The 24,668-nt window shown below is 36.9% G+C and overlaps 1 protein-coding gene across 1 annotated transcript in view; it reads left to right on the forward strand.

The window, feature by feature from the left end:
- Pth2r (parathyroid hormone 2 receptor) overlaps nucleotides 1-15,939 on the forward strand; it is a 66,383-nt gene extending 50,444 nt beyond the window's left edge. Inside the window, exons 10-13 of the mRNA XM_090355216.1 lie at nucleotides 5,351-5,445; nucleotides 11,166-11,304; nucleotides 12,832-12,873; nucleotides 15,469-15,939. Of these exons, the coding sequence (XP_090211342.1) occupies nucleotides 5,351-5,445; nucleotides 11,166-11,304; nucleotides 12,832-12,873; nucleotides 15,469-15,861 (669 nt within the window). The 3' untranslated portion in view covers nucleotides 15,862-15,939. The remainder of the gene's footprint in view (nucleotides 1-5,350; nucleotides 5,446-11,165; nucleotides 11,305-12,831; nucleotides 12,874-15,468) is intronic.
- The last annotated feature ends 8,729 nt before the right edge of the window (nucleotides 15,940-24,668 follow it).

Here is a 24,668-nt window from a genome sequence, read left to right on the forward strand (position 1 = left end):
GGCATTTCAGTCTTAGCAGATTTTAGGATCATGAATCACACATCTAACAGTTCACAGTAGGAACCAGCATGTAATAGTGTAAAGCTACATTTCCAATTCAGGGTAGTGTGTGTGTGTGTGTGTGTGTGTGTGTGTGTGTGTGTGTGTGTGTGTATAATTTCTGGCACATGAGGTCTGAGCACTCAACCCAATATAACCAAACAGGGGAAAAGTAATGATGAAGGGCAGAAAAAGGAGATGTATTATGCAGCTGGCACTCCCCAGGAAGAGGTAAAACAAACATCCATTCTCATCATTTGGGGACACATAGGAGATTTAGGTTCAATTAGAGGAAAGATCTAAATACCTATCATAGGGTGAGAAAGGATCGTGGAACTTCATTTTAGTCCATGGAATGGGGCCCATGGGCCCCATAAAGAAATTGACAAAGGCCACACAGCCTTAATAGCTAGAATGGTCAATTCCGGATCCATGTAGTTACCAGTGTGTAACTACTGAATGAGCTCCATATACTTGCAACATTACTGAGAATTCAGAGAGCATCATGTTCTGCATGTTCACCATGGCCTTTACATCCTACAGACCAGCCATATTGTTTTCCAGTCACTTTCTTATATTTGTCTACTTCTTCCCACCCAGAGAAATTCCACAGCCCCTCAATGCTCCTCTGAAAGGCTAAGCTGTCCTTTCTATTGCTCATCTTGAATGCCCTATGTGCACTGGGACCTCCTTGATGGGCCTCAGTCCAAGTAAAATCAAATGTGTCTGTTGATTCTCCATCTTGTACAATAAATGTGAAGGTTTATATAAATAAGAATCATCTTTTAGGGTTGGGGATGTAATCAAGTGCTAGAGCTCTTGCCTGACACACATAAGTCCTGGGTTCTATCATCATCACCGAGGGAAAAATGTAATAACCAAACATCTTTCATACATTTCTATATTCCTGATCCCAGCAAGGTTCAAGATAAATGTGGTCATATAAGTAGAAACATTTGTACCCATAAGTTTAAGAAACTGTTTGGCACATGTTTTAAATTCAAGTGAAAAGAACATGGTCAAGAAGTTCAGATTGGATCTTTGCTTTTTCATACAAGTTGTGTGACCTTCATCTGTACTCACCTCTTCTAGAAAACAGAAAGGTTACCTAAGGTGGACTGAGGAATTCTACTTATCAAGTAGTCATGATATGCCAGGAAAAATCTTGCATCTGGACCTTGCAGAACAGCACTGAGGAATGCAGAGATGCTTCACCTCATTCACAAGTGATGCACTTGGAGGGCAGAAAGGCTCAGAACTAGACATAAAGTGATCATTGATGGATTCAGCAAGTCCCTCCCTGCCACACTGAGGGCTGCACAGGTCTGCACTATGGTTCTGAAACAGCTGAAAAGAATTAAAAGTGATATCAAAATACAGAATGGGAACATAAGCATCAATATATGCACACACATATACACCTACATATACAATGGTAACTGCGTATATATTCACATATGTATAATATACACGCATATATGTACTCACATAAACAGTCCCAGAATTCTAAATACAGAGTTATATGAGGGGAAAGATTAATTAAAAAAGAATAATTTTGCAATATAGTTCAACTATGTATTCAAATGGCAAAAGGAACTTCAGAGAAAACTATTAATCAGGAAGAAATTAAAGCAGTAGAGTTAGAGGAGGCAACAGAGAAGATTATTTCAAGCAAAAGATGGTATATGCGCACCTGAAATATGTAAGTGAAGCCTCTTGGTGCAGTGAATAAACACTAAAAACCACTAAAAAACCCCCTCTGACACTGAAGTAAAATCGGCTTGAGGATAGGGAGCACCACAGCGGGAGGAAGGGCTATGGAACAGGATGAATGAGGATGAAATATGGTTAATGTAGTTTATTTGCATGTTTGAAAATGGCATAATGCAATTATTTGTAGAAAATGGATAGGATAAGAAAGGGTAACTGATTTGAGAGTGCAATCAGGATACATTGTTTAGATGTGTGGAAATGTCACAATTAACCCCTTCTTAGAACTCATGTATACCAATAAATTCAAATACAGGAAGGGAAAGTGAATAGACTTGTTTTGATGCATTCATGAGATGGCTATCTTAAAGGTAAGAATAAAGAGAACCTAAAGCTCCAAACTTCTCTCTGGATAGCTTTGAAAAGGAAATGTCAAGTAGGTGAGGTCAGAACTGAATATATGAAAGACAAGTACACATGATCTCTTGGGCAAAGAGTGAAGCTGGGTTTTCCTTAGCAGTGCGTGTCAAGGTGGAAATGGATGGGCCGTGTTTTCTGTGGCTGGATGAAAGCACATATCCAGAAAACACTGGAGGTCAGACTATACAGCTGAATGAGCATGGAATCCATGTTGAAATTTTCCTTAAAATTATGGTGAAACATGAAGATATTTCAGTCTGAAGTAGGCATCAATGATTCACCCCTGTAATCCTAGCTACTCTGGAGAATGATGGTTTGATTTGGCTAACTTGGAAATGAAACTCCATGAGACTCCATCTTTAGTTAGTCAGAGGTAAGAAAAGCTGAGAGGTAAGAAAGCTGAATTATAGCTCAAGGCCCTGAGTTCAAATCTTCATACTGGGACCAAAAATTAAGTCTGGAGGCACTCTGTTGAATAGATTAGATAAATTTCCTTAGCCATACTGGGTTTTTTTTTGTTGGTATATGTTTGCATGTTTTAGACTTGCATCTTTTGGCAGTATTGTAGATCTAAGCTAAGAACTGATGTTGGTCAACAGTTTCTCGTGTTTGTCATGGGCTAGCTCACTGACCCACGATCCAGTTTCATGAGAGAAAAAAATCTGTGTATTTCTCAGTGCATTGAATAAACAGCTCCAGATTTTCAGAACTTGGCTTGAGAAATGTTTTGCCTCACACATCTGACCTATTGAATTGCCAGGATCTGTAGTATTAAGCAAAGAGGAAATAAGGAAATAATTTGGCTATTCAGAAAATAACATCCATGTAATAAACAACTTCAAACCTTGTTGTAGATAAAGGTTATGTCAGAGAGCAGGATGACATAGTGGGTAAAGTCTGAAATCCCAACTCTGATGTTTCCATCTTTTGGGCTAACCAAGAGAAGTTAGATTAGGGTTAAGCATTCATAATGGGAAACTACTGAAACTTGGTCCTAGTTCTAGCTGATAGCTAGTAAATAGATCAGTTAATCTCTTTGAGTTGGACCTTTACTTTTGCATCTTTAATAATTGAATATGATTTAAATATCTCATATTAAATGAAGCTTAAAATGAGAACTGTGATTCTCCTGGGAGCAACTTTCTTCTTCTGCTCAATTCTTGGGTTCTTATAGGAAGCTGTGATATTACCCTGGAGATGCATCTGTGGAAGTTGGAAGGAGGGTAATATACTTGGCAGCAGTGGTTTAGGGTTGTTGCAAACAGTCAACTGTATTAGGGACCTAGTAACCCAAAGTCTCCAAATTTCAGAAGTGTTTTAGAGCCCACTAAGGCAAGCTATCTTCAAGGGATGGAGACCCTGCTTGGTTCTCAGTTCAGCCCCTGCCTCTTTCATTGCCCCAGTGATTGTCTGTGGCCAGTTACTGTCTCATTATTCCCAAGTAGCACTTTTTGGAGAGAAGCCATCTCCATTCTGGAATGAAGACACTCCAGGGGCTCAAGTTACATCTTAGGACTCTTGACCCTCATGCTTTCTCCTCCTCCTCCTCTTCCTCCTCCTCTTCCTCCTAATTCTTCTTTTTCTTCTTCTTCTTCTTCTTCTTCTTCTTCTTCTTCTTCTTCTTCTTCTTCTTCTTCTTCTTCTTCTTCTTCTTCTTCTTCCTCCTCCTCCCCCTCCTCCCCCCTCCTCCTCCTCCTCCTCCTCCTCCTTCTTCTTCTTCTCCTCCTCCTTCTTCTTCCTTCTTCTTCTTCTTCTTCTTCTTCTTCTTCTTCTTCTTCTTCTTCTTCTTCTTCTTCTTCTTCTTCTTCCTCTTCTTCTTCTTCTTCTTCCTTCTTCTTCTTCTTCCTCCTCTTCCTCCTCCTCCTCCTCCTCCTCCTCCTCCTCCTCCTCCTCCTCCTCCTTCTCCTCCTCCTCCTTCTCCTCCTCCTCCTCCTCCTCCTCTCCTCCTCCTCCTTCTTCTTTTTCTTCTTCTTCATTTTGTATTTCATCCAAGGTCCTTGGACATAAAAGGGCTTATATTTTCAATCCATCTCCATCTTCTTTTTTAAAAGGCAGAATGTGATTTTTTTTAGTGGTTTCTTCATCCAGAACACTTGGAAATCAATTTAATTTTCTCCCTAGTTAGTTTTTCTTACACACTATTGTTCCTCCATTTTTTGTATTTTTTTTCTTTTAAAGCTTAACATGTGTCTTCCAAGATATTGCATATATCACAGGAAAGATAGCATCCCCAGAACAACTATCACTCCTTCCTCAAATATTGTTTCTTTTTTTTTTAAAGGCAGTCTCATTTGTGCAGGTTTTATTTATTTATTTTTGTCATTCAGTCTGCTATGGTGTTTCATCCAAAATTTTGTTTTGGAAACTGAAACCTGGAACATTAATCCCTGTATCTTTAGTTTGCGGTGCTGTTGAAATTTCTTTTTTTTGTTTATTTTGTTCTTTTTTTCATATATTTTTATTGTAATTAATAGAAAGGTTACATGATATTTGCTAGATAGTGGTGCATTAATTCCCATACATGGATACCCTTTCATATGTCTTGGTCCCCATTTCCCTCCCCCTCCACCCCCACCTGTCATCTTGTTTTCCCCCGTTCCCTATCCAATTCCAAATAACCAAATACAAATATATCCGATATATCAGGTAACAAAGTGAGATACTGTAACAATATGAGATAACCAAGGGAGCAAATCAACTATCAATAATCTTCCATGCAATGTCTGTGAGCATCAGATCATATAAAATAATCTTTATTGAAATGAACTACAGGAAATGTTGCTGTTTTGGTTTCTTTTCCTTTTGTTTGCTTATTTTTCTATCTTTGGAAGGATAAGCATGCAACAGAAATGGAGGAACAAAGAGTGAACAAATGCAAATGGTTCTTGCTAGACATTCTATTGAAAACGAATTGTGGAACTTGGTGGGGATCATGGGAAACTGGGAGAGAGCAAAGAAAGACGTGACATTGTTCAGAAAGAAATGTACTCTTTATCTGTATATCATCCTTACAATAATTATAAAATGCATAAAAATTAGTTGCCTTCCAATATTTTATCTAATATTCCTTCATTCACATTTTTTGGAGTCTTTGAATACAAAGAAGTTAGATTTGTTAAATTTCTATGAACATCTTGACAACTAATTCAGTAATTCTGTATAATATTATTTTCTCTTGCAGATGAATTTTATTCTCTTTCTGAATACAGTTAGAGTTCTAGCTACCAAAATTTGGGAGACAAAAGCAGTTGGACATGACATGAGAAAGCAATACAGGTAATTTAAGAGCAGCCTTCCCATTAAAGGAAATGTTTTGGTTAATATTCAAATAACAAGTATCAAATATCTTTAAAAGATTAAATTTATGAATGTATATCTTTCTTTGATTCAATTATGCAAATTATTAGAAAAAATATAAAACCAATCTGTAAATAACTTTACACTTTCTCAGTGTGTTTCAATTCTAAGTACATTGTTATCTCTTCTTAGCAGGTTGGTATTTTTCTATACACTATGAACTCTCAGCAAATCTCTTGGTGATAGACTTAGACAATTTTATATGCATTTATTATGCCAGATGAAAAATAACAAAGTGGATTTGTTATATTGTGCCTAAGACATTACAGAAAATATATTTGCTATACTGATGTAGCTTGTTTTGTGTTATATTCTGTCAGTGCATCAGTTGAGTGTAAACATGACAGAACACTAGAAATTATAGTCCTTCATTCTTGTTCATAAAGTAAAAAAGTACAATAGTGCTTGAACTACATTTTCCTCAAATGTGAATGTTAGCTGATTTATTTTTATATTTTTAAATAACACAAATTTGCTATTCTTTGGGAAAAAATGTTGGCCACAAGATTTAAGAAACTTAGCAGGAAACAAAAATTAATATCTCAAAACAGAGAATAGATAAAATTTAGAGTTCACTTCTGGGGGAATTGTAGCTAGTATGGATCAGCTACTTTCTTTTTCTTTTATTTTTTATTGTCAGGGTAGTGTATGGAGGGATTACAGTTACATTCACCAGGTAGTATGTTCATTATTTCTCATGCATTGACACCCCTTCTCATGTTTTTGTCCCCATTTCCCTCTCCCCACCCCTCCCAATCATCTTGTTTTCTCCCCCCCTTTCCTATTTCAAATACACAAATAAATGTCTATACAATATACCAGGTAACAAAGTCAGATACAGTAACAACATGAGATTAACCAAAGGGCAAAAAAAGAGAAGAGAAATAACATAGTACATTAAGAACAACAATCACACAAGAAAAAGCTCTCAATTCCATATCCTAGAGATCCTTTCATTTAGTCTCATCCTATATGACCTCATGAGCCTAGGTTTTGAGCTATTGTAATCCTCTGCTAGGACAGTCCTAGATGTGTACTAATTATTACAAATGAGGGAAACCATTGAGCCTATGTTCCTTTGAGTCTGGCTTGCTTCACTTAATATGCTATTTTCCAAGTTTTTCCATTTCCTTCTAAATGGGGTGATGGTATTCTTTCTGATGGCAGCATAGAATTCCATTGCGTATAAGTACCACATCTTCTTGATCCAATCATCTACTGAGGGGTATCTAGGTTGGTTCCAAATCTTTGCTGTGGTAAATAGTGGAATCAGCTATTTTCAAACAACATTGACCTGAAGTATTTAATTCATTAGACTTAACAAAAGAGATGATATGTTTTCTCCCTTTTAAATTATAATTCAATTTGTTGAACAAACTAAGGAAAGGGTCAGTATTAGAAAAATGTAAGGGCTATGAAAATAAAAAATTCAATGCAAAAGAACATTTTAACATTTTAGGTAACTTGGCTTTCCATTAATGTTATACAAAATTGTTTAATGTTTATTATTTTGGAGTAAATCTCTCTCATACTTACCATACAGTACAAAGGAAAGAGGACAGCTCTTAAAACAGCAACTTCACTGACTATAATTTTAGGTGAATGCTTTCTTGTCTGACCCTCTGTCATACCTAGGAATGTTGTAATAATAGCAATCTCATATGGTTTTCAAAATGAAATGAAGCAACTGGTACAAGATGTAACAAGATCATGATGCTGACTGGCCATTTGTTTCATTCGCTGAGTTCCCTCCTGTAACCCACAATCTAGTGGGAGGCAGAGACAGGACAGAAAAAGGCAGGAATGGGTTTATCACTCTGAAAGCAGAGCAAGTACTAGTAGACAGGAATATATGCAGTGCTATCGACATCAAGAAAAGAAAAAGATTCTTTTGAGATCAGGAATGATCAATATGTACTTAAGAGAAATAGTTATGCTCTGGATTTTGCTTTCCCCCCCTTTTTTTCTTTAAAGAAAATTAGAGATATTTTTTTGTTATGTTTTAGCAAAGATTTGTTGTAGGATACAGGATGAAGTAAAATAAATGGGAAAAAGAAAACAAAATGTTTCTTTCAGGAAGTTAGAGACTTTCTGGAGACATTCCCTGGGGATGAGATCACCAAGGTCCAGACTGTGCAAGAACCAAACATCTGTTTCCTAAATAAGAGTCTGAGGTCCCAAATTATTTGTTGCCTTTGTATTCCTCTCATGGGACTGACTTTGGACATGCACAATCCATTCCCATATTCCCAGCAAGCCACGGAACTGTTCATTGTAACATTCCTGCATCATCTCATGAGATACATGTGCTTTCTTCCCATGTATGCCATGTTTACATAAATAGACAATGACTTAAGTTGTCCCTATTTTAACCCATTCATCGCCATGGCTGGATAAATTCTAAATGACTTTGTGCAGCACAAAGTCATTTAGTTTGAATATTTTAGTTATCGCACAATGGAAGAAATAGCGAAACATTACAATTAGTTTAAAAGCACACTTAACCTCCAATCAGATGATAAATATGAAACGAATTTATAAGTGAATGAAAACTAGCAGGACTTGTCAATAGATACAATACTGCCTCCCTAGTGGCATGCTACAGGATACAATTTGCATTTCTGTGGACAGTAATGATAAGCTGTGCTTGACTGATTTCTAAGACATCTCTGAAGAGCACTAGTCCATGGTTTGCTTGTCTTGTAGAATCCTTTCCCACAGCTTCTTACTTTGAATATGGGCAAGATTTATGAGGTCTGTGATTCCCCTTGGATTAGTTTACAGTATATGGTAAAAAGCAATGGTCTTGTTGCTCCCACGGCATGATGCAATGTTTCACAGATCCTTTCTGAGCCTCCTCCTGGCTTTAATGGCTTTTGTTTGGTGGACAGCCGGTGACCTTACATTTACAAGGGATGGAGATGTTCTAGGAATTCAGATGAGTTTACAAGAGAAACCTGAGGTTCATTTGGCAACTCAACCCTGCACCTTTATTTCAAGCATGTAAAGCCCTGCCAATAAGACCTGATTGTTCTGTGCCTGGATTTCTGACACTATTTTAAATTTTAGAGTAAATGTATATCATTATATGAAATTTTGAAGTAAATATATAGCATAGTTTTAAAGACAGAAATATTTATAGCCATTTTTATACAACAGTAGAAAAAGAAATACAATTATGATCTATTTTCTACATATTAACTTTTATCTATACCAAACTGTAATAGGAATTTAGTCATACACAGAGAGAAGCCTCAGAATTAATTAACACAGAGTGAATTAATGGGTTATCTAATGGATAACCCATTGAAGAATGCAAGTTTTCCTTAGTTTGCATTAACCAAATTGTGTCTAAATGCTTGCATTTGTGACCCTCTCAGTCTACTGAGTTTTACTTTATTTCTTTTGTTTTAAGTCAGTTTTTGCCTCTAGGCATACTCAGTAGGAACAATCAAAATTAGTTGACTTGGATAGCAATCACCAGAGAATTTACCCTTTACTTTAAGACAGAGAATGCAATTTTTCTTCTAGAGAGATGCTAGAGACAAAACTTCTAAGATTGAAAGTCCAGTTAATGTCATCCTTCTGTATCTGATTAAACTGAATTTAAATGCCATAGTGTCTTACCAGTCCTCTATTCATAGGAAGTGAGGACTGTTTAGCTGAGATTTAGGGGGAGGACAAACACCACTAAGGATAAGTCATATCAGAGAAGCTCATTACTTACCAGGTATGTTGTCTTGAATGGAAAGAGCTCAAAGTAAAGTTCTAAAATTAAATGGACTATAAGGTAAAGTGTGTGGTGTAAAGCTAAGAGCAGTAGAGATAAAACCCATAGGCCACAGAGTGTACTTTGATTGAGAGGCTGAGAAACAATGTCAACACCATTAGATGCTAATAGTCCTGTCACAACTGAGAGTAAGACAGACAATGCAGAAGCAACTATAGCAAATGTGCAACTGAGAACAGCAAAATTAGGCATTCCAACAGGATTTTGTGGGATTATCCCGTTTCTGTATGTGTTAGAAAGGAGATGTCAAGTTTGCGTATGAGAATTGTGGTTCCTCATGGTTTACGGTGTAGCTCATACTTACATGGTCTCCTGAACCATGATTTTGTTTTTGTTTTGCTTTTTATTTCAGAGATCAGAAAACTGAATTGCTATCACAGAGCTCATGAAGTTGAGAATCGGAGTCCACTTTTCCTTAGTCTTAGTATAGTGTGACCTTACTTCACGTAGGTAGCTTATTTCCAAGGTGGGGGCATGGAGGGGGGAGAATCAAAGAAAGGAGTTAGAGGAAAGACTAGTGAGAATGGAAGAAGATTGAATTATTTGAGATTACTAGGGTGAAAATGATTCAGAGAGGAAGGGATACATTGAGAAAGATGCAGAAGCCACACATGGGAATTTCTTGGACAAAACATGTAAATGAACAGTGCTAACCAGCAATTGTCAATTCATGTCCTTGGGAATGCTGGTTATTTACTGTTATGAGATGAAATATCACAAATTTATTAGCTGAAAACAACATACTGGTTATTTCAGTTACAGTAGGTCAGGAATTTGGGTGTGGGTCCATGGCTTCAGGCTATGATAAGAAAACACTCGAGAAACCAGTTGCGCTGTGGGCTATGCAATGGCTGGATGGTGAGAGACTCTACCCCTGAGCATATATGATTGTTGGCAGATGCAGGTACTTGCCGACTGATGACCAGATGACATTGATTCTTACCACAAGGACCACTCAGAAGACCAGCTCATACAACATGGTAGCTTGCTTCACCAAAGAAGTTAGAAACTTACATACCACTAAGCACAGAAGCAGCATGTTACCATCTTTGCCACAATCTTTGGTTAGAAGCTAGTCCTTTTTATTTTCTAGATTCAGGAAGGAAACATCAACAAGGGTTACATTGTTACATGGACTCTTTTCTCAGCCTGAAGAGTCTCCTGCTGGCTTTAATAAAGTCATCTGTTGCATGGTGAGGGCTGGTGGACAGCTGATACATTTATATTTGCAAGAGATGGACATAGCCTAGAAATTAAGATGAGTTTACAAGAGAAACCTGAGGTTTGGATGGAAACTCATCCCTACACCTTTATTTCAAGCATGTAAGGTCCTGCCAATAAGACTCAATTATTCTGTCCCTGGATTTCTGGCACTATATAATATATAAAATTTTAGAGTAAGTTTATAGGAAATTTTAGAGCAAAAGGCATGAGTTGGGGGACATTTAGAATATTCACTAAGCCCATCTGAATTAGTCGGAGCTCTCCAGAGAGCCAGAACCTATAGGCCAGATAGATACAGATGCTTATAGATGTACAAGTGGATAGACAGACAGAGAGATACTCTTGATAAAAAAAAAGAGTAGTCTATAATCAAGAGAAATGTTAATAGCATTAGGGAGATTTAAAAGACACTATGAGAGGTGAGAATTAACCATCTGATTTTGTATAAGATTGATATGTAAGTGAGGAAATAGAAAGCACACACACACACACACACACACACAACTAGAAGTGGTGGGATCTGGACAGTCAGCTTACAGCTTTTGTGAACCTCTTGAGCTTGTTGCATCTACTAAACCATGCTTCAGGTTGGTGAATTGAAAGGACTTTTGTTGTTGTCTTTCAGGAAACTTGCCAAATCGACACTGGTCCTGGTCCTGGTGTTTGGAGTGCATTACATCATATTTATCTGCCAGCCCCACTCCTTCACTGGGCTCTGGTGGGAGATTCGCATGCACTGTGAACTCTTTTTCAACTCCTTTCAGGTGAGCAGTGGAGCCTTGTCACATGGTTCTCACAGTCTGCTTTTGTTCTCCCGAGTACCCTCTTTTTGGCCCCTCCTGACTGGTTGTGAGGTACTGATCTTTTGGAGACCTAATATGACATTACCCTGTGGTACTTTTAGTGTTCTTTTCTAGAGGTCACACTATAATTCTTTCATATAATTTTTATTGTAATTAGTAGAAGGGTTACATTATATTCACCAGATAGAAGGTGCATTACTTCACAAACATTGATACCCTTTCTCATGTTTTGGTCCCCACACTATAATTTTTGTACCTCCTCAGCCCCTGGAGCTGTTTGTCAGAACAACAAGCCTGGGTTGCAATATAAGGTGTAGTATTGTTAAAATATAGAATTTCTGTAGAGTAAAAGCCTCTGCTTTTGTGCATAGAAAAAAAATCAATGAAAGCAGAAAATGAATATAGGGAAGAAGGGGGAAGGGGAAAGGGAGACAAAAAGGAAGAGGTTACTCTTTTCCATTTAATCTTGCTTGAAACAGGAGCCCCATCTTCTGTCACCAGAGTCCCTTTACCTTGTTACCTCAAAGGCCCTAATGAACAGAAGCATCTAAGCATGTGAATTGGATCACGTTACTTACTTATCAAAAATATCCATAGGTTTCCTGGTACATTCAGAACAAAATTCAAATACCAGTTCCTGGCAGACACAACACTGTGTGACATGGAGTCTTCCTGCCACTTATCCTGTCTCACTTATCCTATTCTGTACCCTAGCACGTCCAGCCACCAGAATGCTCTGCCACTCCACATTTTCATTTCCTCAAGGAGCTTCCACTTACTGCTCTCTGCCTGGAAGTATCTCTCTTCTCCTTCATACAGCTGGCTTCTTGTTCTGTCATTCAAACCAGCTGAAATGTCACTCCCATAGAGAGGTGTTTGCTGAGTTCCTCACTGAAGATATGCACCCCATTGGTCTCCATAACAACATTTATTTTACTGGCAACCTTTATTTTACTTTATCACCTTGTTTTTCTCATGTGGCTCTTTCTTTGTATTTTGTCCATGTCTCTTTTCTTCTAGAACTGTTTTGTTTACATGGGTACATCCTTGTCCCATGCTGAGCAACACCATTGAGTTTAACAGATATTTTAAAGTGAATGAAAAGACTTCTTTGTGCTCTATACATAATACTCTATGCTTGGAGATTTTAGCATTCAATCACATATAAACACACTTTTCCAAGCAGGGCATGTATTTATGTAATCTTTGAGTGTGGCCATAGAAAGGCAAGCAGTATAATAGGAATCAGTTCTGTGTGTGAACAAATAAAATACCGCAATTGCAGTTACTAGCGTAGTTCAGCTGTCAACATGGAAACTTAAAGATTTGGAAACAGTAGGGAACAATAATTTGTATAATCAGGAGGAATCAGGAGGAATTACCATAGCAGAGGTTCAACTTCTGCAGTTTGGTATTAGACACTTTAATGCCATCAGCAGCACAAATTGTCAGTAAGCTAAATACCTTTTTTTTTTTTAAATTCTGCAGGGTTTCTTTGTGTCTGTCATCTACTGCTACTGCAATGGAGAGGTATGTCTGAAGGAACTTGGGGCATCTGATGGCTCTAATTCATCATATAAGTTTGTATTTTAGTCTGTTTTGTCTTGCTATCAGTGCTTACTTAAGACTTGGTCATTAATGAAGAACAAAGGCTTACTTTTTGCAGTTCAAAAAGCTGATAAATCCAAGGTCAAGTCATAATCTGACTAGGATATTCTGGTTGCAACATTCCATGGCAGAATGAAAAAAGCAAGAGGGCTTACTGGCTAAGAAAACAAAGAGATTAAGAGATCAGGCATACAGACTGAATTCCTTTCCTAAATGGGTGTTAGCCAGGCATGATGGGGGAGCCCTCAGACCTGAACACCTCCAAACATCTTCCTCAAAGATCAAAATTTTTAGCACAGAACCTGTGAGGGGACACATTAAAACCCCAGTAATTTGTAAATGGTCCTCCCAGTGTCACCTAAATCTCATTAAAACATTTCCAGGCTTTATACGAAAGAACAAGTAGGAGAAGGGAAATACTTTAATCACAATTATTTTGACAGTGTAAGCATTAATGTAAATAAGCTAAAATTTTCCCCTTCTAGCACTTTGGTTAGCTCAGTTGCCAGTTGTCAAATTTGAAAACAGCTAGTTGCAACAGAGATTGATACTTGCATGGATGATGAGTTTTGTATTCTACTTAATGGCAGAACTCACATTTCATTTAAGGTTCTATTAAAAAAACTCAAGTGGGCCTGGAGTTTGGCCTAGTGGTAGAGTGCTTGCCTAGCGTGCATGAAGACCTGGGTTTGATTCCTCGGTATCACATACATAGAAAAAAGCCAGAAGTGGTGCTGTGGCTTAATGGTAGAGCTCTAGCCTTGGGAAAGCCCAAGGACAGTGCTCAGGCCCAGGATTGAAAAAGAAAACTCAAGTATATAACTCTAAAACTAAAAATTGGTTAGGAGATAGTTTATTTAAGAGTTGGACAGAGGGAAGTAATCCATTGGATGATATTTTATCTGTAAGCTTTAACAAGTTTTGCTGTTGAGAGAATTGCCAACATTTTTTTTTATCTCTCTCAAAATTTCAATTTGTAGCAACTTTCAGAAGTGGAAAGATACTTGTACTTGCTATGTGTATCTCCTGCTATGATTACATGCAGGGGATCACATGGTAGAAAGATAAGTCAGTCTTTCCAGAAAAGAGCTTGAACAGCACGTGGTTAATTCTCTGATTTACTTTTGTATTATTTTTACCTTATTTTGCAGGAGAGGTAGCTAGGTCTAGCTATTTATTTACTCATGTTTTTACTTTCAAGTAGTTGTATGAAGAGATTTCAATTCAACATGTCAGCTTACGAGTATAATTTATCTGAATCCATGTTGCCCCTCTTTATCATGCTCTCCCATTTCTCTCAATTCTGCTCAGTCCCTTGACTTACCTGGTTTCATTTGCACATAGGAATATTGACTGTTATAACTGTATTCATCCACCTTTTTTTCTTTCCATTAGTGTATCTCTCTCCCCTTCACTGTGCCTTTCTCTCCCTGACAGCACATTTTCTAATGTGTATGATTCATTTTGGCACAGGGTAGACAGAGAGTAGTAGTTTGTTTTTCTGGTACTATTAGCACCCCAGATTTTGAATGCTTTGCTTGAACTTTAAAAAGTCTTTTATTTCACAGGAAGTAGCAGTAGGATCAAACCCTCAGTTGCAGGAATGGAAGCAAAAGCCCCATACTATAAAGTGTGCAGTTCATGGGCAGGTTTGTGGTTCAAGTGCTTAGATCACTTGCTTAGCAAGCTTGAGGACATAGGTTCAATTCCCAGTATTGCTAATTAAACAGACAAAAACCCAGAGAAGTTTGGACCTCATTCCTCCCAAACAGACTCAGAGAGAGAAACCTTTTGTTTCTCATTGCAACTCAATGAAATGGCTCTCAGGCCTTTACAAGAAAAGCTCCTGAGCTGTCAGAACTACATATTTACAATTCGAAGTCCACCATAATAAATATTTTAAGAAAGGGGCTTGGGGGGCATTCTAGGGCACAACTTTCTACTATTGCTTAACGTGCTGGGAGGGTTTGTTCAGGTATTTTTAGTGCAGAGTTTTGTGGTCATCTTTCCATCATTTACCTCTTATTCCTCTTCCAAACAAAATCTTTTTTCTATTTCAAGGCTGATATATTTCTTTTTTTATTTAATAATTGTATTTTATTGTCGGGATGATGTATAAAGGGGTTACAATTACATTCATCAGGTAGTAGGTAGATTACTGCTTGAACATTGATACCCCTTCCCATGTGTCTCTTCCAGTTTCCCTCCCCTTACACCCTTCCAATCGTCTTGTTTTTCCCTTCCCTTCCCTATTTCAAATAAACAAAGTTGCATTTAGTAGCATTTACTTGTATGTCAATATGGACCTTTACTAAGCCATAGCTTACTCATTTCTGGAAAGGCCATTTATTTCAAAGTTCTTGTGAGGTAGGGAGGAAAAATAACTACATTTTAAAAGTCCCTGCCCCCTAGAGGGACTTCGGTTAGTAGTAATGAAATCAGGGAAAATATCCTTGTGGTAAGCTTACTGGCCCTCCCTTACTGTTTCTGATATAGAATACATTTCTTGTGGTTTAGGTTCAAGGGGAGGTGAAGAAGATGTGGAGTCGGTGGAATCTGTCCATCAACTGGAAAAGGACACCACCTTGCAGCGGCCAGAGATATGGCTCAGTACTCACCACTGTGACTCACAGCACCACCAGCCAGTCGCACATGGGAACTAGCACTGGCATGGTGCTCGTCTCTGGCAAGCAGGCCAAGACTGCCAACAGACTGCCTGAGAGCCACATGACTTTGCCTGGCTATGTCTGGAGTAGCTCCGATCAGGACTGCTCACCACTCCCCCTGCAGGAGATGAAGGATGGTAAGGGGAGGCAGGGAGGTGATATTCCAGTGGAGAAGACTTCCAGACCTTTGGAATTTTTCCTGGACTCTGAAGGTTGCAAAAGAGAAGCAGAGGATGCCATCTGAGTCAACACTTGTGACATGAATGGTCTGATGAGCTCCTTGTAGAAGGAATGGTTGGCTGCTTGACCATCAGGCTGGAAAAATCAGGGTGAAAATGCTATTCAAAAGTTTTCAATTTCCATGAGTTGTCTTCTGTAATTACCAGGGAAGACACCAGAGGAAAAATGTATTCCTTTATTTTGGCATCACATTCTTTTCCAAATGGATGGTGGTACACTTTACTCTGTGGGGTTCTTTTTGTCTGTTACTTTGGGTACAAAAGGTTTCGGTTGCTTGGCCCTAAATTTCTTTCCTAAATACGACACAGAGATAATTTAGCATGTGCTATTCTTTTATGAAATTAGTGCTCCCTTTCTCTTTCTGTACTTTGGTGTACCTTAATCTTCAACATGAATGTACCTTTATCATTATAGTCATTACATCTGAGCACTGGAGCAATTAAGACCTGAAAAATGTATGTGGAAACATTACAAAGAACATTACAAAGTACAAAGAACAAGCACACAGTTGACTGGACAATAATAAAATGATACATTTATGCTAGCTATGAAGGGCTCTTGCTAGGAACAAAGGAAATTGCTTTAAAAAAGAATATTTCTCATAGACCTCTTTCTGAATATTCCCATCATGACCAGTCAAACCTCAGCCCTTTATCAAGTGTGAGTTGTCAAAGGTTCTCACCTGGAAAGCTTGTGTCTACAAATGGATTGTTTGCATTTATTTATACTGAAACAAAATTATACTATATATAGCATTTTTCTCTTCATCTCACTCTTTGTTCTGTTGCAGATGATATTTGGGATAAATTAAAAGTTTGTTCTTGAAATAGAGCTTTTGAATTATTTCTAAAAGTTCCCTTTTCGCAGCTCACATTATTTTTTGAGAACAAATCAAATTTTCCTTCCCCAAATCTATAATTATCTATATGCATAACTCATATACTTTCCTGAACTTCAACTTTCAGTGTGTTTAGATATGAAAACATTTACTGAATGTGAAGAGGGATAGTTAGAATAAATACATTTTGATTATATGGGAAATATCAAGTTCTGACTTCCTAGGCTATCTCTGAATTCTAAGTCTACTTAGAACTTCCACTGTTTCTTTATATTAATAAGCATGAATACAGCATCAGAATGACTAAGGTTTTCCTTGTATTTTACTTACTCATTAACTCATTAATCAAAGACTAAGGCATAATCCATTCCCTCAAGAATCACATATTTTCCATGGCTCTTAATGTCCTTTAAATAGGCCTATAGTTATTTTTTTTAGTTTTTATGATGTTTGACCCCAAAAACAAAGCTAGGAAGCTATCATTTTTCCAATGTGTTGCTTTTCTCAAGTAAAATACTAGATATAGTTATGAAGGATTGACTGATCTAGTTCCAAAATTTCCAACTAATTTTACTTTATATTTTATTTACTCAACCGTAGATTTTGAAAAGATAATATTTTAGAATTTTGATATCACATAAAATGAAATTTTCAATGTTATGAAATGCCATCGAAATCCCAACATTATTGTTCATTGAGACTGAGAAAGAATTTTAAAAAATTCATGTGGAATCACAAAAGACTGAATCACAAAACCAATTTTGAGCAGAGGTATACTGATATCAAACCTCAAACTCTACTATAGAGCTGTAGTAATGAAAACAGCTTGGAACTGATTTAAAAACAGGCTTGGTGGGGCTGGGAATTTGGCCTAATGGTAAAGTGCTTGCCTAGCATGCACAAAAAAAACCCAGGTTCTATTCCTCACTACCACGTGTATAGAAAAAGCCAGAAGTGGTACTGTGGCTCAAATGGTAGAGCTCTAGCCTTGAGAAATCCCAAGGACAGTGTTCAGGCCCTGAGTTCAAGCCCCAGAACTGGCAAAACAAACAAACAAAAACAGCCCTAGGGACTAATGGAACAGGAGGAAGGACCCAGAAACACACACACAGGTCTATAGCACCTAATATTTGATGAGGGAGCCCAAAACACAGGCTGGAAGACAGCTTCTTCAAAAATGGTTCTGGGAAAATAGTTGATTCACCTGCAGAAAACTGAAACTGGATCCTTATATATCACGTTGTACCAGTATCAATTCAATTTGTATTAGAGACCTCAAAGTAAGACCTGAAACCATACAACTATTACAGGAAGGAGTAGGAGAAACAGAATAACTCAGCACAGAGTAGGAGAAACAGGATAACTCAGCACAGAAATAAGTAAAGTTTTTCAGGCCCAGAGATATAAAAGTTGCATGTTTTCTCTTATGTATGAAAGCTAGAATTAGTTTATAAATATATATGTAAATACTTTGGGTGGTATGCGAGTATGTACAGTATTTAATAACTGAAATACAGTGGACTCACGGGAGAACTCAAGCAGTATAATTCTGTAGAAAGGCACAATCATAGTCCAATGAGATAAAACACCAGGAAATGGGTACTTGAAAGGGTTAGGATGGGATCAAGGAAAAAGGATAGATGGATGAAAAAAGAGTGGGGTATAAAGCTTCAAAATTCAATGTATATCCTACAAAGTCAAGAAAAGTGAGGTAAGGGGTGGAATAGGAGGGATGTATGAGAATGTTGAAAGGGATGATATCGGTCAAGATTCATTGTACTCATAAACTGCCTCATTGAATGCTATCTCCTGTGTACAACTATTGAACAATAATAAAAAAATACTTTAAAGTAAATACCAGAGGATCTCATGAGACAATAGCTGATTTAATTGGCTCTTCAATTACCTGTGAAGGGGGATCCCATTTAAGGAGACATGGCAAACAGAGAAACACCAAGTTCTAGTGAAAGAAGTAAGTGAAGTCAAGACTGCAAAATAGGCCAAATGAAGTGTAGATGTGAAAACTGAACTTTCTAGATGTTCTTGTATGTCAAAATCAAACCATTGTCCAAAAAAACTAATGAATCGGCGGGGCGCAGTGGCTCATGCCTGTAATCCTCGCTAGGATTGAGGATTGAGGCTGAGATTGAGAATTGAAGTTCTTATCTCCAGTTAATCACTAGAAAATGGGAAGTGGCACTGTGGCTCAAGGGGTAGGGTGGTAGCCTTGAGTTGAAGAGCTCAGGGACAATGCCCAGGCCCAGTGTCCTAGCCTCATGACCCACAAAACAAAAACAAAAATAAAAATAAAACAAGAAAACTGAAGAATCATTCATCAGCACCATGTAAAAGGAGATAACCAATGAACAAAATCTCTTGTAAATTTATAAAAGCCTGTCCTGCATAACAGTGGAACAGCAGCAGTACCAACAGCTACTGCTGTTGTGCAGTATGCAGCTTTACTACTAAAACAAATGTGGTATTTTTGCTGCTCTTTCTTGTAGTAGCTTTTGAGTTACAACAATAAAAAATTAATATTAGTATAGGAAGAGGGATAGGGATCTAGTTTCAGTTTTCTGCATGTGGTTATTTAGTTTTTCTAGCATCCCTTTGGAAGAGGTTATCTTTTCTTTAATGATTTTTTTTGGACTCTTTTGCCAAAAATGACATGGCATACCTGTGTGGATTTATTTCTTGCTCTTCTATTCTGTCCCATTCATCTTCATGTCTGCATTTTCTCTTGTGTGACAATACCATGCTGCTTTTATTACTATGGCTCTGAATATATAATTCAAAGTTTAGTATTGTGATACATAGTTTTTGAAAATCAAGATTGATCTAGATGTTCAGGGTCTTTTGTAAAAGAAAGTGTATTTACTTTTTGTTGGATGAAAACTGTTGAGTGAAATACTCTCTAGATATCTGTGAAGTTTATTCAGTATGCAGTGTTATTTCATTCTGAGATTTCTTTGCTTGTATTTTTAGGCTGGATGATTTGTCTATTGTGAGAGGGGAGCATGGAAGTCTCCATCTATCATTGTGTCAGGGTCTCAGTAGTATTAATTTAATGACATTGGGTGCACTGACGGTTGATGCACAAATGTTTAGCAAATAGCTACTTTTTTGTGACAGATAATCCCTTTATTAATATTGTTTGTTCTTTTTTGTCTCTTCTGATTGATTTTGGGTGAAGTATACTCTATCAAATATGAGAACTAGTATTCCATTTGCTTGTAATACCTACTCTCATCAGCCTGATGTGTGTGTGTGTGTGTGTGTGTGTGTGTGAAATACTTATGTTCCACTTTTGAACATACCGTATAATTCTATTTACTTTGGAGAATTGAGATCATTTACATTGAGTGTTACTGAAAAGTATATAGTAATTATTGTCATCTTGCTGTTTTTGTAGTGTTTAGTTTTTTCTTACTCTTTTTTTGTTTTCTGCTCTACGGTAGGATTTATGATCACAGTTATGTTTATCTTTCCCTTCTGTGTGTAAAATTCCTTTAAATATCTTTGGAAGTGTTGGCTTGTGACCATAAATTGCTTTGGTTTTTATTTATATTGGAACATTTTATTTGACCTTCAGTTATTAGTATCTTCACTGAATATATTAATTTAGCCTAGACATTGCTTATTTTTAGTGCTTCAAAAATATTTAATTTCCCTCTTGCTTTTAAAGTTTCTGACAAGAAATTTGCTGCTTTTCTGATGGGCTTGCCATTCCATGTGACCTGGCACTTTTCTCTTGCAGCCGTCAGTGTTTTCTCCTTATTTTTTTCACTTAACTATGATGTTCTCAGGGTGTTTTTGTTTCTTGTTTACCGAGTGTCCTCATCTACCTGAATGACCACTCTCCTCCTAAGCTATGCCTTATAAATTGATGGATATGCCCTGTGAGTTTATGGTATAATAATAGATAAAGTAAAAGATTACTGAACTGTTAAAAGGCAGAGAAGAAAGATTATGATGAAGACTTATCATGTAAGTTTTAGTCAAATAAGTGCTTTTGGCCCTTCTGATATCTGAAGAAATAATGCATAAATGAATAAAAATATATAAATGGTTCTGTAGCTATCAACCACTAGAAGGAGGAGAGAAATGACTGGTCAAAGCAAGGGAGGATTTCAAATCTAGATTTTAGATTCTAGAACTTCTAATCTAGAACGTCTCTAGAAGTATTTACAGTAAAAAAAAATAGATGCAGTTCTTTAAACCTGTCAGGAACTCCTTACCACCTTGAAGGTTCTAGAGGATTACAACCTTTTCCCATCTTTTTCCTGCTGCCTTCTCCTGTTTGACTTCAATGTCTCCTTTACACGTCACACTTCATCATGAAACAATGGCAGCCTCTCAAAGCATTCTACCCTCTCCCAATGCTTCTATGGACTCCCCCTTGAAATGCCAACTGCATAGAATGCATTTCCTCCCTTGTCTACCTGCTCCTCCTTCTCTTTTATAGACATTCCACTTTACCTGCTGCAGATAGTCTTCTTTTTCATTCATGTGCTCAAGCTCTGTCTTCTCAAAATGTCTTCTGTCCTAGAAATCCTTAACTCCCGTTATAATCAATAAGTGTACCCATGTATGCAAATGATGATGAAAACTTTCATTCATCTGACAAATATGTTCTGAGTACCAGACTGTGTTCAAGGGACTAGAATGAAAGCAGAACAAGTTAGGTGGTTCGTTGTTCTCAAGGCAATTATATTTTCTATCAAAAGACAATGTAGACAGTCAAGAGATGTGGTTATGAAGGCATGAGATCCCTTCTGCTGGACTTAGCAAGTGGGAGGCGAATAAGCAGTATGACATCACCGGAAGAAGCAGAAGGAAATGTTTAATGTTTCAATGATCATGGAAGACCTAATTCTAAGGATGTGCATTCTGCATTGAGACACACAAGTTGGAAAAAAAAAGCCAATTATGAGAGCATTTCGAAGATGCCCTAGAGAGGGCACAATTCTTCTGCATGTTAGAGCTTTGGGATATTCTAGAAAATGTAATAAAAATTAGGACTATCTAGAAATATGAATGGAGAAGGCATGTCTAGAATGTGATCCATCTTTTTCATGAGCAACTCTTCCCTCTAGTTTAACCAGATAGATTTCTGTTACATGGGCAATATTGATATAACCAGCCAGCAAATATTTATTAACCATTATTTATTACAGGTCATAGAAGCATAATAAATGAACATTGGAGGATTCAATAGTGATGATTTGTAATTAGAAACAATGCTGAAAAATCATGAAAGAGTTCCTAACATTTAATAGATGTATAATGAAGTTTATCTTATTAATCCTTCAGAATGCCAGCCCTAACCATTATCAAAGTGTGAAAGTAAATTGAATTAATTATACTTTACTTTCTAGTATTTATTACTTAATTTTCTTTAAATTTCTAGGAAAACTGCCATTAATTGCAATACATATAAGTTTATATATACTTATATATACCTATCACCATATATTTATGTAAATAAATGGATTTAATGAGTAGTTCCTTATTTAAATGGAATCTTTATTTTTTGTTTTAATAAAACAACATGTAAAATTGAGGCCACAATATGCAATAAATATCACAATTGAGAAGAAATAAATAGTATGTGACTCCCTAAAAGACAATGAATTGTGGGCTGGGAGTTTGGCCTAGTGGTAGAGTGCTTGCCTAGCATGCACGAATATCCAGGTTTGATTCCTTGGTACCACATACACAGAAAAAAAGCCGAAAGTGATGCTGAGTGTTTTGAGATTTTAATGCATGTAGATTTTATTTCAGAACATAACTGAAATGATTAAAAAGTGTTCTTTTCTCATTTTCCTCCCTCACCCTTTCCAAAGGCTAAAATCTCAGAGTTCATATGCTCAGCAACCATTCTGTTCATTGTCTTTACAATAAATTAAAAACATAAAAGAAAACAACCATTCAAGGAGATTTCTATGGAGAAATTACTTCTTAAGTAATGCATAGGAAATATTCCATTCTGGAGTTAGGAATGAGCTCTTTGAAAATAGGATTAGTAATACTGATTAAGAAGCTGTTGAAATAAACAGCCAGTGGTTGCACGCATTTTGTAGAGAAACATTCATTACCTGTAAAATCCTGATATGTAAGAATCCATACATTTTTGAAATTTCAATTCTCTATCATTATTTGTTGTACAGCTGATCAAATAAACAGCATAAATAACTAACTTGTTCCATGTTAGTCCTGGTAACCTTAAAGACCACATGTTTTTTAAATGTCCAAATGAAAACTAAATGAAGGAGGAATTGAATATTCCAAGTTGGGGGAATGGTATCTCAAGAAAATACATGATCATATGATTTGCCCTAATCTCTCACATAGCCCTCATTCAGGAATAACAGGCAAGATAAGACATGTTTTCCTCCTCCTCCTTCTTCTCCTCTTCCTCCTTCTTCTTCTGATATATAGCCGAGAATATGTTGGAGACATCTAAGCTGCCAAAAGGTGAAGAATTAACGTTTTACTGATTAAGTTGGCATTACTTAGAAAAGCAGGAATTCTCTCCAGGTTATGGAAACAAGAGCTTTATCTCGTGTCATTGTTTTCTTAATGTATTATGTTATTTCTCTTTTGTTGCCTTTTGGTTAATCTCATATTGTTACAGTATCTGAATTTGTTACCTGATATATGGTATATATGTGTATTTGTTTATTTGAAATAGGAAAGGGGAGGGGGAGGAAAACAAGATGATTGGGAGGGGGTGAGGAAGGAAATGGGGACAAAAGCATGAGAAGGGTATCAATGTGTAAGAAGTAATGTACCTACTACCTGGCCAATATAACTGTAACCCCTTTATTCATTACAATAAAAAATTTTAAAACAGTTGAGGAGAAACAAGCGCATATAATCCACATGCAAATATCAACCACCAGGTAATTTTAAGCATCAAGTGGCAGCCTGGACAATTAGAGGTTTGGAGGAATGCCAGAGAGCATCATTGTACTCTCTCTGTCTGGAGATATGGACTGTTCACAGTCCATATACTTGCTAATGAGTGATACAAAGATTTCCCACATAATTATTAGTATTAAACTCAAATACCAAGAAATCAGGATAAGCCTTTTACTCATCTTTTTTTTCTGCTTGAGTGCATAGTATGTGTGCAGGGGAGGGGAGCTTGAGTATGTATTTGTGTGCTTATGAATTTAAGTGCTAGAATACAGATTTAGATGATGAGGCTATATATGATTAAATTCAAAGTCAACAAGATGAGCATGATAAATATAAGAACTTCAATGAAAAGTCGATCCAGAAAGCCAAATTAGCATGGAGACACATTCAAATTAATTAAATTAACAGGTATCACAAACTTATCAGACTACTTCATAGTAACTGTGAGTAGTTTTTGCATTTTATGATATTATTAAAAAGTCTGAAGCAACTGAGGCAAGTTTGGATGACATTATATTAGAAAATTATGTATTTTTGTAAGAGAAACATTCCTGAGTTCATAGCGATATCTTTTTTTTTTTCTGTCAGTCATGGGGTTTGAACTCTGGGCCTGGGCATTGTCCCTTATCGATTCAGCTCAAGGCTATTTCCCTACCCCTTGAACCTCAGTGCCACTTCCAGTTTTCTAGTGGTCAATTGGAGATAAGAGTCTCATGGACTTTTGTGCCAAGGATGGCTTTGAACCTTGATCCTCAGATCTCAGCCTCCTGAGTAGCTAGGATTACAGGTGTGAGCAGCTACACCGAGCTTATAGTAATATCTTTTTGAAAGATATTAAACATAGAAACTATATTAAAAGACCATGAGAATATCTGTGTACCTTCATACACAGAGGCATTAAGAATAATTTAAAATATCAAGTTATTTTCCCTGAAGCACAGAAAAGGGATTTAAAAAGGATTTAACTCATTCATACCAGAAGGAATTAAATCTGGTCATGATGTCCCTCCATTTAAGAAAATGTTCATACTTTGGTAAAATAAGCAAGT

Source organism: Megascapheus bottae, chromosome 21, assembly GCF_031878675.1.
Source record: "Megascapheus bottae isolate mThoBot1 chromosome 21, mThoBot2.hap1, whole genome shotgun sequence".
Lineage (NCBI taxonomy): Eukaryota > Metazoa > Chordata > Mammalia > Rodentia > Geomyidae > Megascapheus > Megascapheus bottae.